The sequence below is a fragment of the Jaculus jaculus genome, chromosome 13 (assembly GCF_020740685.1).
Source record: "Jaculus jaculus isolate mJacJac1 chromosome 13, mJacJac1.mat.Y.cur, whole genome shotgun sequence".
Taxonomy (NCBI): domain Eukaryota; kingdom Metazoa; phylum Chordata; class Mammalia; order Rodentia; family Dipodidae; genus Jaculus; species Jaculus jaculus.
In genome coordinates, this window is record NC_059114.1 from 5814423 (window position 1) to 5828058 (window position 13636).

Consider the following 13636-nt stretch of genomic DNA (forward strand, 5'->3'; position numbering starts at 1 on the left):
GCGAGACAATGCTCTACCTAAGGTGCAGTAGAACATAGGCACCCGGTGACTGGCACCTCCACAGCCAGTCTTCCCAAGGTGCTGCCCAGGCACCTGGCTGGGGCTAGTCAGATGGGGCTGGTCCAGTCCATCTCCTGAGCACCGCTGTGACCCCACTGAGCCCTTTGTAGATGTCACCCTTCTTCCTCTGACCCCCGCTGTCCTTGATCCACGCTACGCTTGGAGAGGCCTGGTAGCGACCATGCCAGGGATGGAGGAAGCAGGACTCCAACACTGGCCTATCAGTGGGCGGGGGGGGGGGGGCGCTCACAGGGTGACTGTGGTCCCCAAAGCACGAGGCACAAGCAGCAGAATAGGAAAGAGACATTAAGAGCTTGTTTTCTCTTTGTACAGACAGCCAGAGGCATTCCCAAAGGAGGTCCAGAGAGGTAGAAACGTAACCGCACACGGCGATGTCCGAACTCGCCCTTCGCTCCCGGCTGAGTCCTCTCCTCGCCCTGAGGCTGGGCCCAGGCTACAGGCACCCAGGCGGCTCACATCCCCACGGGAGGCAGGGCAGGAGCCTATCGGGCTCTGGGGAGCGAGGGACTAGAATGTGAGTTTCCAGTGCAGGAGTATTAGGCTTGGGACACGGTTACACGGTTACAACATTTCTGGGGGTGCCGGGGGGGGGGGGACAGGGAGGACGCCCGTCAGGTCTGAGGAATTACAGCCATGAGCAAGTAATATAGGAACAGGCGTGGATCATCGACGGCAGAGAACTCAGGAGTCAGAACGCCTGCCGTCACACCTCGGGTCGGAGGTGATGGGGCAGGCGCCAGCATTCAGTCCACAGCACGGGAGACACAGGTCTGCAACGTGGGAGTCGTGGGACTGGGGCGCTTGACGTCTGGGATTCGCTTGGGAGGCTAGGTCTCGGCCCCCTGCATGGCCCAGTACTGATGATCAGCTATGCTCCCGCCTCAGGGCTGGGAACTCCACGTGCTCCTGGCAACAGAGATACACTTTGCAGTGGCATGGGTGGGGGGGGCTGCCTCCCACCACACCAGCTGCTCTAGGATCCCAAGGAAACTGAAGCGGGGAGGCAGAGATGAGGGTCCTTGGGGGCGGCCCTCGCCTGAGCGGGGCCTCACCTGCCGCCCTTCCTGCGGCGGTGCACCAACACGTAGACAACAGCGACCAGCGCCGCCACGGCCAGGCCACCAAAGATGACGCCCAACAGCACGGCGTGGCTCCGTCCTGCAAGGCGGGGGGGTGGGGGGGGGAGCGGTGAGTGAGGTCTAGGGCACGAGGGTGTGCAGAGACGAGAGGAGGCATAGGAGGGAAGGGCTCACCTGGCTGGCACTCCGGGGTAGGTGTGGACCAGGTCCCATCAGCCCGGCAGATGCTGGTCTCCGCCCCGGTCATGCTGTAGCCACTACTGCAGCGGAAGTGGACAGAGGAGCCCACCAGGTACCTGAGGCCTTCCTTAAACCCATTGGAAGGGGGGGCCAGCCAGCCGCAGGACACCACTAAGGGGGGGTGGGGGGCGGACAGCACAGAGGACAGGCCTGAGCCGTGCGGAGCCCCCCCCCCCCCCAACCGCTGCCCTGGCTAGCCCTCCGTCATTCTCACCAGGCTGCAGGCTCCTCAGGCGATGCTGGTGCATCTGGTGGGCAGCCCAGGTGGCGTTGCCCACTCCCTGGCTCCCCGTGGCTGCCACGTCCAGCACGCAGAAAGGGTCGCCCCCGCAGAGTCGAGCGACCTCTTCTGCCTGGCTTGGGCTGAGGCCGGTCTCGTTGGGGAAGAGCGGCTTGAAGTTGACGTCATGCTTGTCTTGGTTCAGGAAGTTGTCGACCAAAAACCGAGAGTCGTACGTGAATAGGGAGGTTCGCACAGCCCCTGGGGGAGACAGACGGCAGCCCTGGGTGGGACAGACGCAGCCCTGGGTGGGAACAGCTTCCCTGCGGCGGCCGAGGCTCTCCCCTCGGTCTGCGGAACCCTGCTATGTCCTTCTCCCCCACTCCCGGCCCTAGCCAGTCTGTCCAGCACATTCCGCGGGGTCACTCACAGTCGGCTCCAAACTCAAACACCTGCTGAGCGCTGGCGTTCCGAGGCAGGACCTGCCCATCGCGCAGGGTGAAGTCATCCGTGGGGTCATTGTTCAACGTCCCAAGGAGACCTTTGGTGTGCGTCAGGAACTTTTCAGGTAGCAGGATAGCCACACTCAGGAAAGGACCTTGTATAGTGACCTCCAGGCCAGCCCCCGATGACAACATGACTGATGCCTTATCCTCAGAGGCCACTGATAAGAACATGCCTGGCACAGGTAGAAATGGGTCAGGGTTTCCTACCGGGCTCTGGGTCCTGCCCTCCAATATCTGACACAGCCCCAAAATGGGGTCGAGGACACCGGCAAGGGAAGGGGGAGGTATTCCCAGAGCCAGCCTGCTGACTATGGCCTGCTACCGTGTGTCCCCTGATCCCTAGGACTAACGTTTCATGTAGAGGTTATTTGCTGGCGGAGCTCTAGCAGCCTGCCGCACTTCAGACCTTCCTAAGGGACCTTATACGCATATATTCCTCCGGGGGTCATTTCGGTTGTTCAGGTCCCTGAGACAGCGCCACCTCGCGGCAAGGGAGTTGGATGTTGGGGCTGCAGCCCCTGCTGCCACTACTTTTGTTTGCTTGTTTATTTATTTGAGAGACGGAGAATGGGCGCTCCAAGGTCTCCTAGCCACTGCAAAGGAACTCCAGAAGCACGTGCCACCCTGTGCATCTGGCTTTAGATGGGTACCAGGAAATCGAACCTGGGTCCTTTGGCTTTGCGGGCAAATGCCTTAACTGCTAAGCCCCTGGCTGCTACTTCTGGGCTGCGTCCTTGCACTTGGCCAGTGTCCTTCCTGTGGGTTTTGGAGATGAAACCAGTGTGTCTGACCTCAGCATGGCAGAGAAGCCCATTGTGATGGCTTCTGGGCTCTGGTGGTCCATAGAGAGGACCTATGCCCCCAGTCCTGGCCTTTCAGGACTCTGAGAAGACCCTACAAGGTTGGGCACCTTCGTGGGTGTGAGGAGGTAAGAGCGGGCCTCAGGCCAGGGCGGGGGATAGCCTGAAACCCCAGGTCTCCCTCAGCCTCCTGGGCAGCCTGCTGGCCATGCCTGGCCCGTGCCACTCACCCTTCAGGTCCATCCAGCTCTGTTCAGAGAAGTTGAGAACCTCCTGATTCAGCAACACTTCCAGAGCCCGGGAACCATCAGCCAGCCGCACCTCCAAGATGTCCGAGTTACCCTCCTGGAGGGCCACTGCGGTCAGCCCGGTGCCGCGGGCCTGTGTGCCTGGGGTGTGGGGGGGTTATGCGCAGGACAAATTCCTCTTGGCTCTGGCCTCCTACTCTGCATGATCCCGTTACCCTCCTCCCCCCTCCCCCAGAGCCCAGAAGGCCCCAGCCTCACCGTTGGGCATCCTTCCAGGCTGGGCTCGCCCTTGCACCCTCAGGTCGGTCAGGGCGGCCTCCAGCAGCACGTACTCGCCGCGCCCGCTGAACGAGAAGCCGGTGCCATCGAAGGTGACGAAGTGGGGGTCTCCGAAGACGGAAGCTGCGGGGAGAGCGGAGGGGTCTAGGGGATCTTTCCCGGCCCTTCCCCACCCTCGCCTGACTCTTTCCCCCTGCGAGCGCAGGCACCCAGCGCGGCACCCACCCAGGCGCGGGGGCCGGTAGGCGCGGCAGTCGCTGGAGGGTCGCCGCCTCATGTAGCGGGGGCACTCGGGTGCCCAGAGGCAGCAGTAATAGAAGCTGATGACGTCGTAGAGCCAGTGAGACATGCCGGGCACCCGGGGTGGGGTGCGGTAGGGGGGCGCGCCCCAGTCGTGGCCGCGGTCCGGAGTGCTGCCGCTGGTGGAGTCGGCCGTCAGGAGCTGCGTCCCGTCTTTGGTGTAACAACACTGCTGACCCGAACCATACCTGGGGCTGGGGAGGGGCAGGAGCGGGTCATGGGCGCTGTTGGCAGCTGCTCCGCCCCCCCCACCCCCCCCCACCGCCGGCCCCGGTCCCGGCCTCCCCGGTTGGATGGCTCACCTGGCCTGCACGGAGCGCACGCAGTGCACGGCCCCCGGGTGGTAGGTGCAGACACTGCCATGCTCGATGTCACAGCCGTAGTCGGTCTGCAGGGTGGCCGGAGGCTATCACTTAGGGATTTGCTTCCCAGCCCTTCCTGAGGACCAGCCCCAGGATGGGGGAGGGGGGCGCCGGGGGTGGGTTCCGATCCTCACCTCACCACCGGAGGGCTTCTGCTTCACGGCGCCCGCCACCCTCCCCCACCCGCGCGACCCTAACGGGCGTAGAGGCTCACAAAGAAGCGGCCAGAGTCGGCTCTGGCCTGCGCCAAGGTGCACGGGCAGTCCGGCAGCTCCTTCAGGAAGTTGGGCAGCTTATCCTCCAGCGCCTCCCAGGCCAGGCACTGTGCGCGGGCCCAGGCCACAGAATCCGTCCGGAAGTCATGGCCCAGGTGCCAGGCCAGGGCGTGATCATTGGTCCAGATGGCCAGCACATCTCTGCCCACAGAGATGACATACCAGCTGAGTGCTGTCCACCATGACCCCAGACCCTGGCTGCGCCCCCCCCACCACCTCCGACCCCCACAGCAGCCCTGAAGCCTCCGAGCGGGAAGCTCCAGTCCTGCCTCTCTGCCCAAGGCCCTCACTTCTCTCCCGCGTAATTCTTGCTGCTGACGATCCGCAGGGCGCCCACTTTCCACCTCTGGAAGTTGGGAGGTGCAGGTTTTGGAATAAAGGTGAAGAAACCAGAGTTGGGTACGTCTGTGGCCAGCGGGTACAGGTAGGACCACTGTGCGGTCCAGTTTTCGGAGTAGGGCATCCCTGAGGGAGAGAAGGGCCTTAGTTCAGCCCCTGGAGCTCTCTGAGGACCCCGAGCTCTGGTTTCTGACACCCACCGAGAGCCTGACAGATGGAAAGAATGAATCAATGAACAGATAAATGGCACCCCATGAAACAGTAGGGCCTCCAGCGGGGTGTCTGGCTTGTGTGAGCGGCGGGGTCCCAGGCCATGGGAAGCTCAAAGAGGCAGCAAAGTCAGCTGCTTATGGGTCCGAGGTTCAGAGAGCCCTCACTCCTACTAGCCCTGCGCCCCCCGCCCCCCGCCCCCACCCAGTGTTGCCAGAAGTAATGTAATGACCGTTCCTTCCCCCCCCCCCGCCCCAACCTGAGCGTGGAATGCTCTTCCTTGCTTCCCACCTGCAAACACCTGGGGCTCCCTTTCCTTATCTCTGGGAACCCGCTCATTCCTGAAGCCTCCACCGGGCCCTCACCTGTCTCTTCGTAGCCCCACAGCTCAATGGTGACGGCCGAGGTGGGCAGCACCGAGATGTCCCAGGTGAGGCTGAGGTTCCCCGTGACGTCCGAGGTGCCGTAATATTGCCAGCGCGTCTCATTCACCAGCTGGCCCTTTTCCAAGTCTGACACCTTGTAGGGATGCGCTAGGTGGGGGGTGACAAGCACTGAGTGAAGGCCTGGGGGGCATACAGGGGGACGCTGGGGCTCTGAGGGCTGCGAGGACCCCTCCCCAGGACAAAGCACCGAAGCAGCTGAGTTGTGGTCTCCTTCCGACTCTCTTGGCAGGGCATGAGGGCCAGGGGAGGCCGGGCGGGGGTCTGGCCTGCAGAGTTGCACCGAGGCAAGCCCTGACCTACCTCACTAGGAAACCCCACAGCCCAAACTCCCCATGGGCTTGGAACTCCAATCTGGATACCAGGGGTGGCGTAAGGAACCAGCCCCAAAGACTGGTTCAGCCAGAGCAGCAGGTAGGCAGGATGGATGAGGTCTCATTGTGCATAAATCAACACTAAGGAAAGTCCCCTGGGCTTTGGGTTGCAGGTGGGGAACTAGGGCCCGTGGAGGGGTGGGGTGTGGGGCCCGCAGCCTAGCTGGGATGGGTAGGATGAGGAGCTCACCAGCTAGCCAGGTGCCTTTGTAAGGGAAGGAATGGCCATTGTCCATGGAGATAGTGAAGGGGATGCGGCCAGTCTCGTACAGCAGCGGGGACACACAGTGCACGTGCCCTGTGAGGTCAACGTAGCCCAGGGTCTGGATGCTGTCCTTAAACCTGCAGGACAGAGACGGCAGGAGGGACCCGGTCTACCGTGAGCTGTGGGTCCAAAAGCCGCCACCCACCCCGTGAGCCCTTCAGGGAACAGGCTCCAGCTTAACCACTCGGTGGGGGGCTCGGCTTCCCTCCACGTTTGGAGGCTGGGAGTGCGGGAGGCCTGGTGGCCCAACCCCTTAGGTTCCCCACCTGCAAATGACCCCATCATTGGTGTTGGGCCACTTCAAATGCTGCACCGCGAAGTCCTTGCCACCCATCATGGAGCCCGAGTACGGCGAGACGTCCAGGCAGTAGTTTCGGAAGTCACTGCAGCAAGTGTTGAGGCCCCAGCAGGTGGGGTGGCAGGAGCAGAGCCCATGTCGCTCCCCACAGCGCTGGGAGCAGCTCTCCTGGGCACCTGGAGAAGAAAACCTCGACTCTTTGGCCTTGGGCACCTGCTGAGCCAGTCATCCCGTATTGGGAGCCTTGTCCCCCTGGAATTCACAAGATCAGCATGCACAGCAAGCGCTCGCTGGGATCCGTCTTTGCCCAGATCCTGGAGTGCCCCCCCCAGGGGGGATCCACAGCTAGAAGACCCTCATTTGCTTCGGCTGGGGGGGGGGGTCGGGCTCTGTGCATATATGGCCATTAGGAGTCTAATTCAATGTCTGGAGGGGATGAGTACTTGCACTGGGCCCGGCCCATCTCATTCCATCAAGGGGCAACAACAATTCAATCCCAAAAGGTCCCACCCTCCAAGATAACCAGGAGTGTTTCCTTCCTTTTAGGGGATGGGAGGGACATGTCCAGTGAGGATTCCGGCAGTCGGCCGAAGGTAGTTAGGAGTGCGCCACAGAAAGCGTGGGTGTCGTGACCAAGCGTTCCCCTGTGGGCCGTGAAGGCCTGTGGCAGGGCCGAATTTCAATCCCAATTTCAAGCCCCAGTCCTGACTCCCCAGAGCTGGAGGGCAAAGACTGGGTGGGGTGCAAGCACCTGGGCCAGGTCATACCTCCCACCAGACCTTGTCCAGCCTCGTTCAAGACCCAGGCCAGACCTGCGTCTGAGCCCCCACCCGTGTTCAGATGCAGCAGTATTTATTGTCCAAGGAGGTGATGACTCTCAAGGGCTGTGGGGAAGAGGCTTCAGGGTGTCATGAGGAGAAAGTGCCAGCAGGGTGGTGATGCCACCCTGCAGGGGAAGGTGGGGTGAGGTGGAGAGCTGTGGGTTGTTGATACCCAACTCAGCGTGGGCCTGGCCACGGCCCTCTTTCTGATAGATTTTCTTGGTTCAGTTTCGACCTGAGGAAGACCAGCAGTTCTGGCTCGACAGGATTCCCTATATGTGACAGGAGGCTGGAGGATCCCCTTGATGAGTTCATGCCCTCCATTGGGGCTTGGGGTGCAGGTCAAGGGGCTCGTCTGGTATCCCACTTTTCTCCCGGGTCGCCACGGCTTTCCAGCACCCAGTTCAAATGCAAGATAGGCTTGACTCAGCTTTCCTATCTTTGCCAGAGGGCCTCCTCCATGCCAGAGCCTCACAGTTTCTTACCACCAGCCCCCCCAGGCAAGGCCACAGATGGTTCACCAGATGGACACAAGCTGAGCCCAGAGGGATGTCCGCTTCAGGCCTGGCTACTCAGGCAGATGGACAAGAGACAGGGGGTCAGGAGGGTACGTACGGGAGGGCATACCTGCTATAGGCCTGCGTCCTGGTCCGGGGACCGTCGCCAGCAGCAGCAGGACCCAAGGCAGGAGGAGCAGCTTCATGGCAAGGCCAGTGTCTTGTACCAGCAGAAACGGCACAGTGGCTGTGAGGCTCACTCCCGCTGGTCTGGCCCCGCCCCGACAGCCCGCCCAGCGCTATGCAGCGCCACCCTGCCCCGCCCCTCCCTCCCAGTCCCCTTTCAAAGTCCACAGGTGCCAGTGTGGACCATCGGAGCCCCACCTGCCTTGTTAGCACATTCCTGCCCTGTCCGTGAGAGAAAAGGCCCTGGGCGGCGGGTCTCAGCCCCAGGACCCTGGGGGAGGAGGCTAGAGTCTTCTGCAGCGGGACCTTTGGCACGTGACTAACCGGATGTCTAAAGGCTGCAGCTCAGACCCTGGGTCCCAGCCCAGTCCAGCAGACTGGGCCTGCAGGGCGGGGCTTCTGCAGGGGATGGGATGCTGCAGGGTGGGTGAGGCGGCAGTGTTTGAAACTGGCACGCTCCCAGCCTGAGTGCCCTCTGGGCAGATCCGGGCCTGGGTTCCCAGAGGGAGGTGTTACTAAGCCTTCCTCATCGCCCAGGCTGGCCAGGGAGGGAGGGAGCAGGGCTCATCCCGAGGCAGGCTCCTGAGACTCTGCACCCAGGCAAAGGAGCCAGAGGACAAGGCCAGGCCAGTCACCTCCTTGGAGCAGTCGCTGGGAGTTTGTGTAGCAATCTCGGGGTTCTGCTCCTCGTCCTGCATGGGGGCAAAGGAGCCCCTTGGTGATCTGCAGAGGCCCAGTTAGGGCCCTGGTAGCTTTAGGGAGCCCCTGAAACTAGGGTGGGCCTGGGACCCTCACTCAAGGTTCAGGGGTGCAAGCTGTGGTCGCTCAGTGAGGCCATCTGGACTGTGACCCACCTCAGGTCCTGGGGGTTTGGTAAGCCCCCAGTGGCTCTCTGGGTCCTGTCCCCTCTAGCTTAGTGTATGATCTCTCAGAACCAGTCCAGGCTGTCAGCCACTTGTGGGGTGTCCATGGTCCTACTAAGTGTCAGAGAAAGCCTACAGTGGGGGAGAGGAAGCAGAGTGACTCCTAGGGTAGCCTGATTCCCACTTTATCTGTACCCCACAGATTGGGTAAAGTCTCCAAGGTCTTTACCTTCCATGGGAGAGAAAGCCCCTTAAGCACAGGTTGTCCTGTGGGTGGGTGCCCGCGGTAGCTTGAATGCATGGCCCTGTAGACTTGGGTTTCTTATTAAAATTGAGTTTACTTTTAGTTAGAGAAGCTTCTCTTTTCAGATGGCGGTGACCTCTGGGATGACTCAAAAGGCACCATGGTGCTGAGAAGAGACAGAGGAGTGCTCAGCACTGAGACATCTCTATCACACCTACCAAGGTTCAGGGTCCACTGTGGAAGAGGCGGCGGAAAGAATGTAAGAGCCAAGGGAAGGACAGGACTCATTACAATGCTCTTCCAGACACAAAACGGCCTGGATGCCCATGACCTCACAGTGCCTGGCACTGCCTACACAAGACCCTCATAATAGAGCAGGGGGGAAGAATTGAGTTTGCAACTTCAGCCCCCAGTAGGCAAACTCCTGCTGTTGGGTGGTAGTGGGGGATGTCACTGGGGGGCAGACCTGAATTCCAGCCCAAAGATGTGGAGAGCAGTTCGAGCTCGGGGTGGGCTTGCTTGCTTGTTTTGGTTTTACTGGCTGTTTGTTTTTTTCTCTGTCCATTTGGACCTGTGAAAGGGAGCTGGCTTCTAACACCCCTGGATCTGTAAACCGAAATATATCCCTCAACGTGAAGCTGGAGACAAGACTGCCCCGTGGCCTCATCCCGAGCCCAGTGCTTGCAGGATGCCCACTGCGTGGGCCGGGCGGGGGCGCTGGCTAGCCCCCCCGCAGGTCCAGCAAGGGTTCACCGCACCGCCGGGTCTCTAGCAGGGTTTGGCCTGGGGACCCGGAGTCGCGTAGCGCTCTCCTGGGAGGTGGGGCCAGAGGGGGGGAGTCATGTACCCAGCTGATGAGGAGCAAAGGGCAGCGAAGGGGCACCCCTTGTCCATCCTGGCCCCAGACTCAGGAGGCACTCGGGGCTCTGAGGTGCTGGAAATGACAGTCACGAGGGAAGTATAGGCCCTGGAATCACAGGACATGGAGTCCAGGAGGGCAGGCCAGCGCCATGGGCTTCTTTAGGGCTCCTTGTAGTCTTAATTTTTTTTGAGGTAGGGTCTCACTGTAGCTCAGGCTGACCCTGAATTCACTATGCAGTCTCAGGGTGGCCTCGAACTCATGGCGATCCTCCTACTTGTGCTTCCCGAGTGCTGGGATTAAAGGTGTGCACCACCACGTCGGGCTTAAGTCTTTTTAGCCAGGTGTGGTAGCACGTCTGTACCCTTAGCTACTCAGGAGGCTGCCCGGGTTACATAGTTAAGACTGTCTCAACATGCCCCCATCTCAGTAAAAATCTTAATTTCTGAACAAGAGGCCCAGATGCCTACTTTGTGCTTGGTTTCACAACTGGGAGGAAGAGGTTAGCCCTTCCCCGAGGGGCTGCCGACTCCTCGGGCACCAGTGCCCTCCCTACCACCCCAGGATCTAGTATGCCCAGTTCCCCTTCACACCCAGTTCCAGCCTCATCCAGAGGGGTCTGCCCTCCTCCCCAACCTCCAGACCCTCAAACTGCTGGTTCCTGAGGTGTCCAGGGAAGAAATGCAGAAACTTCCAGGTCAGTTATCCTCCTACAGAGGCTCCAGGTCCTGCCCCAAGTGCCCTTTGGGGTGAGCAAAGCAGCAAAGACCGTTGCTTCAACTTTATTAGAAAAGAAAGCAAGTAAAAAGGGTGAGGGAGGAGCCAGGCCCCAGGAGAGAACTCCACCAGGACGCAAGCAGAATCTGACTTGCCCCAGGGCCAAACTGGACAGGTCGGCTGGACTGGGCGGGGGGCCTGTTAAAAAGTCAACATGTTATAGAAAAGGGAGGCAGCTCTGCTGTGCAGACCATGTCCAGTCCATCCTCACACGGCTCAGACAGTCTCACTGCCCTCTGGACTACCACGCTGTGGGGAGGGCAGGGTGCTGGGAGGAGGGGACTGGGCAGAGCGGGCCCTGCAGGCCAGGCCGGTCCCCGCGATGGGTGGCGGGGCTCTGCGAGGGCTTCTTCATATGTCCATGTAGTCGTCGTCCTCATCTGTCTCGCTCTCCAACGAGGACTCCTGGCTGGACGTCTCCAGAACCTCCAGGGCCGGCTGACACAAGCGCTCCTTCCTCACGTTGGCAGCCGACTGGGCAGAAAGGATAGCCGACTGCAGACAGGGCAGGACAGTGGTCAGGGGTGCTCAGGCCTGTCCTGATCTTCTCAACCTTTATCCAAACCCCCACTCAGTGCCCCAAGCAATCCCGTCCCTCAACCCGGCCCCCATCACCTGAGCCCCTGCCCAGGCCCCCAGGGTCACCTTCAACTTCTGCTTGGTCTCCTCGGAGACGCTGCCTTTCGGGGAGAGCAGGGTCGGAGTGGGTGGCGTGACGGTGATCTCGGGGGGGAACTTGGTGGTGGCCGAGGGGATCACTAGCTTTGGCATGTTGGGCAGCAGGCGAGATTTGGCCTTGCTGGACTCAGCCTTGCTAGGATGGCTCTCCGATGGCTGGGCATTCCCACTGCTGGGCACCTTGCTGCTGCTGCTGCTGGCTGTTGGAGACCTTAGGGTTTGAGTTTCACCCACAGCCTCCAGAGTCTGCCTGTGCCTCCCCTGCTATGGACTCGGTTTCCCCTCTGGAAGACAGAGGGGCCCAGACCATGCGTTCCCAGATCTATCTGTACTCCTGCCTGTGAGTGTCGGGACCCTGGGTCTCCACCCTGGCCGCTGCTAGCTCAGGCCCGCAGACTCAACTCCAGGCGCACCCGCGAGCACCCTAAGCTTCCCCACGGACTCTGAGGGCTCCCCAGGCACCGTGCTTGCACTCAGCCATTCTGGTCGCATGTTGCTAGGGTCCTTCCCCAGGGAGGACGCTGAAGCTCAGAGCCGCTCTCAGACAGGTGTGGTCACTGAGCTGGCCCCAGTGCCAGGACGAGTGATGGGATGTGCCAACCTGCAGCCTGGAACCTGGAGGCAGCAGGGGACCTGGGACCTGACGGCCTCCAGGGAGCTGCATGAACTGGGAGCCGACTTGGCAGGGCTCCACGTTCCCTCAGGCCCATAGCTTTAAAAGGAATGGGGACTAACTCAAAGCCCCACCCAGGCCTCGTGGATTGGTGCCAAGTCCTGCCTCCCTGAGTGGTCCCTGGAGGCTCAGCTATGAGGACTTCCTAAGGGCCCGCTGGGTAGGCTGTCTGGTGGGAAGTCAAGGAGGGACTAGGCCTGGGCTGTTTCCACTGCCCACAGGGACGCCCGGGGAACGCAGCTCAAGCTCTTCCTTGGTCACGCCCGTCCCTCTCCTGACCCAGCTGGACTCTGTAGTGCCATGAAGCCCAAGAATGACTTTGCCCTTGGTAGGACACCTCTAATCCTGCCAGGGCTCTTCCCTCGCTCTCCACACTGCCCGCCCTTCCTCCGCTGACCTGGGAGCCCTCCGTGACCGGCAAACAAGCAGCACGGTGGAAGCTGGCGTTGCACTGCAACCTCGACTCACCGTGGCTGCAGGTGGGCTCGGCACCTGTCCGGGGGTCAGACTCTGGCGTCCAGCAGCGCGGCTCGGCTGGGGGACCTGGGGCCGCTTTCACCTGGTGACTGCACTGTGGCTCCTGGGATGGCAATCTGGCACCCTCTGCCACTCCGGCCAGCTCTTCTCCCTCTATGGAGACACAGGCCAGCTACAGATGGCCTACCCATGGGCCAGGGCCCCTCCGCAGGCACCTGTACCTCTGTGCCAGGCCTGTGGGTCTGGGCTGAGCCCTGGGCACTTAGCAGGCGAGTGGCTGACGCGAGGGCCCTGGGCTGGGGCGGCTCTCCACTTCCCCAGCAGCAACCGAGGGACCAGCAGGCTGGTACTACATGGGACAACTACATGGAGGAGCCAGGTAGGGACTTCTAGGAAACTCCTCACCCTCCAGTGGACACAGGGGCCCGGAGGGGCTCCCCATGTTGGGCAGCTGCATGCCTGACAGAGCAGAACTTGAACTGAACAGCCTGTGGAGCCGCGTAGGACATCCACACGGCCGTGTGAGGGGACTTCCTCTCCTCTGGTCACAGGAGGGCACTCAGGCGGAATTAGGACCAGGGCCAAAGCTACAACGGCACTGTGACCTCCGCCGCCACCCCCTTCCCACCTACCCCCCCCCCCCCCCCCCGCCGCCAGGAAGGGTCTCAGTGAAGCCCAGGCTGACCTCGAATTCACTATGGAGTCTCAGGCTGGCCTTGAACACACAGTGAGCCTCCTGCCTCTGCCTCCTGAGCACTAGGATTTAAGGTGTGTGCCACCATGCTGGGCAAACTGTGCCCTTTTGACAAGCCAAACCCCGCCATTCTAGGCACAAGGTACAGGCTGGCAACTGGCCAGTTAGGCCGTTAATGAGCCTGTGTTGTGGAAGCCCCGGAGGCCCCTAGTGCCTCAGACCCCACTTCTTGCCTCCTGCAGCAGTTCAGCCCCCTGGGTGGCTCCCTCCATTCTATACACCCAGACACACTGCCTGTCCTGCCTTTACCTCATCCCCTAGGTCTCTTCCAGGAACAGGAAAAGCTAGATCCCTTTCTTGGTCAGGTGGGAAAGCTCCTAGGACAGCAGCAGAGGCCTCATGGTCACCCAGCTGCCCTTCCTAGGTCTCTGCAGAGCTGCTCCCAGGTCAGGAGGTCTTCCTTTCCTTTCTCTTCTCCCCCCACCTGATTTGATTCCTCAGGACCCACGTTAGCCAGATGCACAAGGGGTGCATGCATCTGGAGTTCG

General features: G+C 61.2%; 2 protein-coding genes across 6 annotated transcripts in view; both read right to left on the reverse strand.

Moving 5' to 3' along the window:
- Positions 1–353: 353 nt before the first annotated feature.
- On the reverse strand, positions 354–8136 carry Susd2 (sushi domain containing 2). 2 transcript variants are annotated; one of them, XM_045133058.1, is made up of 16 exons: positions 8022–8136; positions 7768–7857; positions 6288–6495; positions 5947–6098; positions 5305–5472; positions 4681–4855; positions 4330–4531; positions 4056–4141; positions 3679–3947; positions 3433–3576; positions 3157–3315; positions 2051–2299; positions 1615–1881; positions 1335–1511; positions 1134–1239; positions 354–987 (listed from the first exon to the last, which is right to left on the reverse strand). In XM_045133058.1, exons 2-16 carry the CDS (start codon positions 7841–7843, stop codon positions 963–965), a joined length of 2463 nt encoding a protein of 820 aa, XP_044988993.1. In that variant the 5' UTR covers positions 7844–7857; positions 8022–8136; the 3' UTR covers positions 354–962. The 2 variants fall into 2 exon arrangements, with proteins under 2 accessions (XP_044988993.1, XP_044988994.1); XM_045133059.1 differs by having other exon boundaries at positions 8026–8057.
- A 2419-nt stretch (positions 8137–10555) lies between these two features.
- Cabin1 (calcineurin binding protein 1) overlaps positions 10556–13636 on the reverse strand; it is a 123485-nt gene continuing 120404 nt past the window's right edge. For all 4 annotated transcript variants that reach the window (XM_045132014.1, XM_045132012.1, XM_045132013.1 and 1 more), the window contains 3 exons: positions 12386–12547; positions 11212–11444; positions 10556–11061 (listed from right to left, as the gene is read on the reverse strand). In XM_045132014.1, the coding sequence (XP_044987949.1) occupies positions 10918–11061; positions 11212–11444; positions 12386–12547 (539 nt within the window). In that variant the 3' untranslated portion in view covers positions 10556–10917. The remainder of the gene's footprint in view (positions 11062–11211; positions 11445–12385; positions 12548–13636) is intronic.

Bases quoted from the DNA above. Each gene is read 5' to 3' on its own strand.
- Susd2 (XM_045133058.1), bottom strand. From the start codon at position 7,843: ATGAAGCTGCTCCTCCTGCCTTGGGTCCTGCTGCTGCTGGCGACGGTC. The intron at 4,856-5,304 runs GTGAGGGCCCGG...TCTCTCCCTCAG, and splicing joins GTGGGGCTACGAAGAGACAG to GGATGCCCTACTCCGAAAAC. The intron at 1,512-1,614 runs GTGAGAATGACG...ACCCCCCCTTAG, and splicing joins CCTGAGGAGCCTGCAGCCTG to TGGTGTCCTGCGGCTGGCTG.